Source organism: Loa loa (assembly GCF_000183805.2).
Source record: "Loa loa unplaced genomic scaffold supercont3.227, whole genome shotgun sequence".
Taxonomy (NCBI): Eukaryota; Metazoa; Nematoda; class Chromadorea; order Rhabditida; family Onchocercidae; genus Loa; species Loa loa.
This window is the reverse complement of record NW_018108407.1, coordinates 56,941-60,605: the sequence shown is the minus strand read 5'-3', so window position 1 is coordinate 60,605 and position 3,665 is coordinate 56,941. Positions and strand designations below refer to the sequence as shown.

At 27.9% G+C, this 3,665-nt stretch overlaps 1 protein-coding gene across 1 annotated transcript; it reads right to left on the bottom strand.

Annotated features, from left to right (window-relative positions):
• Nucleotides 1-1,139: 1,139 nt before the first annotated feature.
• LOAG_09714 (hypothetical protein) lies at nt 1,140-1,607 on the bottom strand (the record flags this gene model as incomplete). Its single annotated transcript, XM_003145241.1, has 2 exons — nt 1,140-1,351; nt 1,484-1,607. 2 exons carry the CDS (start codon nt 1,605-1,607, stop codon nt 1,140-1,142), a joined length of 336 nt encoding a protein of 111 aa, XP_003145289.1.
• Between the last annotated feature and the right edge of the window lie 2,058 nt (nt 1,608-3,665).

Genomic DNA, 3,665 nt, shown 5'->3' with positions numbered 1-3,665 from the left:
TTCATCTTTTCTTTAATGAATTTTACATTTTATTCTCATTGCTTCTACCAGTCAAAATGTGTCACAATCAGATTTAAACAGTTCAAAAGCGTCAATTTTGTTGGTGTCACTTCGGAATTTATTCCTAACAAATTATTAACTAATTAGAACTTGCAAAACGAAACGCTTTTTTGATTACCTGCTCATTAAGCTTTTCAAATGACTGATAACACTTTTTTATTCAGGTCCTAAAATTAAGCAAATAATGTTTCCCTTAATTATTATTAGTATTGTATAGCCAAAATCGTTGTACTTAACCCAAATTTGAGCTGTTTTTAACACTCTAAGCCTAAGCTATACATTGTAGTTTTATTTCTCCCACTCTTTTTTTATGCTTAAATTCTCACAGAAAAAAGCTTCGATAATCCATTTGAAAATTGTAATTATGACCAATTTCATCAATAAAGTGTAAACTTTCAACTATTCAAAATGCCTACCTTTTAACGATGTAAATATCAGTTCAGCTGAGTGAACAAAATTAAAAAGGTCAATAGAGTTATTGATACAGAATAGAATCCAATTAATTCTTACAGTTTTATATATAAAAATCGAAAAGAAAAAGAAAGAAAGAAGAGAAAACTCATTTATGGCTATGTTTTCCCTTTCTTTCATGGGATATATTAGCTGATTCATTTCAACTTTAAAACTGAAGCAGATAGAACTTTTCGTCGTGGAAAACAAGAAGAACATTTATACGAATTAAAGAGAAACAAAAATGAGAACTTGAAATTAAAAAAAATCAGTACATTAAAATAGCAATACGAGGAAATGGTAATCCGAAGCAATTGGTTTTTACAGAATTTTCATAAAAACTTCAATGCGAGTCCTACCAAAATTTTATCTCATTTTAACGGATTTAAACGAACAAACAAAAATAAATGTCAAATTGTTTGATTTAGTGTTTCCTTCTGATATACTCCCAATACTTATGACATAAACTAATGCTAAAATTAATTGGACCATTTTCGTTTTAAATTAAGCTGAACTTCAGATACTTCAAGAGTGTTAAGATTTTCGGAACCACTTGATAAAATAGTAAAACATTTCAGCTGTCCTTACAAACCTTAACAAGCCTTTTTATCATAGTATTTAGACGTCCGTCATATTCTCATGCGTGCATCATACGATTCACTTCTAACACGCTGAAGGTGCGTGTTCACTAGTGATTCGTGAAGTTTAACTATGTTAAACGTTGAACTTGACATTGAACTTGTAGATATATATCTGCAGATATCCAAATATCGTAATAGTACGACGGGATAAAAGCCAAGTTCGGATCTGTTTAAAAAATATGAAGCTCTTGAGCCTTTTTCTAGAATTAAGTATATTTTTTCCTCTCTTACAAAGATAAAAATTGAAATTAAAGTTTAAATTTTATGAAAATCTTTTCAAGAAAAGCTACAAAATACTACGTATAGGGGGGGTTTTTTTTTTCAAGCAACACTTTTTTCTGCTAGCCGGCAATGATTTTTGGCTTCTTTTTGTTTAATCCATGCAGCATTTCGACAAACACTGATATTTTCCATAAATATATGAAATCTTTGAACGATTTTGAATAATCCAATCATTGTGTACGATGCATATTTAACTATTATTTGTTAGAATTTTCCATTCTTTAATGAAACAATTAGTGTCCAGTCATGATGATTTGAAGATACTATTCAACGGAAAAGGAAGAAAATAAATTACTGCCATTGTGTATTTTCCATTGTCATGTTCCATTTGTCGAAATTGCTAGAAATGAGATAATTTAGAATAAATGTCTGAAACTAATCCTGTTCATTTTACCAAATTTCGTTATTTATTCCTCATGAATTCCTCTAAATATTAATAAGACGACCATTACTTTGATCTCATACGCTTTTACTGTTACATTAGAAAAAGAATTATGTGCTCCAACAATTAATAACTCATTCTTCATGTTTGTTATGCATTAAAGCATCGACTTTAATTAGTTAACAATATTGAAGTAAGATTTTTATGATTCTGAATATTACTTTTCATCCATTTAATATTCCTATGCAATTAAAATGCTCTAAGATCACACAGTGAGAAAATGAGGTCAATTAGGATTCCAAGATGAAAACAAGTAAACAAATGAATCAAGTAATTAATATAATGAAATTTCCCTGTCATTTTACAAGTGTCAAAAAAAGATTAATGTTTTAAACGCAGCTATTTTAAAGAAGACTTATGGACGTTATGGACAAAAGTGTGTACTATATCTAATGTCTAAAACTTGCGGTGTATTTTCTATATGTTAACACATTCCTTAAAATGCTCGGAAGAATTGCAACTTGCTGTCATCGACAAAATTAATTATCATTCATTTCTTTAAGTAGAAAGATCGGTTTAGACTTTGCCGACTTTACTAAACAACTTTCTGATCACAATATTTTTATTTTTTCATTCTTGGTTTATATCTTTATCTTATTGATCTATGACAAAAAGCAGTCGAATGGAAGTAAATAGAGAAGCAGCCGAGAAATTAATCATTTAAGGGAATTTTTCCTATACTTGGATTGCTAAAGGATTTTCACTTCAGCGATCAGCTTAATGGCATAGCAAATGGAAAGCATTGCAGATTTTTGGCTTGAAAACATGAACCAAAGTTTGTTTTTGACCAGCTGAAATGTTCCGAGAAAGGAAGATGAATTTTTCACAATTTACTTCTTTTTTTTCTTTTCAATAAGTAACACTATGCTAATATGGAAGAATTTTTTTTTACGAAATTTTACTAACATAGTTTCTTATTTTTTCTTACATTTCATATTTTTCTGGTAAAAAAAAAAGGAAAAGATGTGAAATAAATGTATATTGCCTATGGGAATGGATGGATGCATACTAAGTTTAAAGAGAAGTGTTTATTATGGTTCTTTCTTGCTTTTCTTTTCATATTCCATGCTATTTAATTGTTCACGGCTATTTTAAAAAGCGCCAATGTAGCTACTAACATTTACAAATCATGATTTGCAAATTAATAGAACGAATAAAAGCCATCCTTCCTTAGATTTATTGCTTGATCCTATTTACTTTTTACTAACTACTTTCATGCTTGTTCGTTAATTGCCTTCTTGCCTATTTTATGTTAGCTATTTATCAAATAAATCGCTAACACTGTTGTAACCCTTTTATCAAATTAGCTGATTCAAATCATTTGTTATTTAGATTTTTGATCAATTTATTAGCAACTCTTCCACAAAATGTTCTATATTTGGTTTAGCAGAGAGAATTGTGATTTTTGTTGCGATTTTTCAAATGTGTTCTCATCAGCAATTATGCTATATTAAACGGATGAGTTATTTTATCTATAATGCTCAAATAAATATTAAACTTCTTAGAAGCTTTCAATTTTCGATCTTAACTTTTCAGCTTTTTGGATCCTTTGCAAAAGCTTTCCTATGTAGTATCCATAGCGATGATTTCAGCTAATGAAAATATTGTTGAACTAATAATAATACTACTAACAATAACAATAAGAATAGAAACAATAATAATAATAATAATAATAATAATAATAATAATAATAATAATAATAATAATAATAATAATAATAATAATAATAATAATAATAATAATAATAATAATAATAATAATAATAATAATAATAATAATAATAATAATAA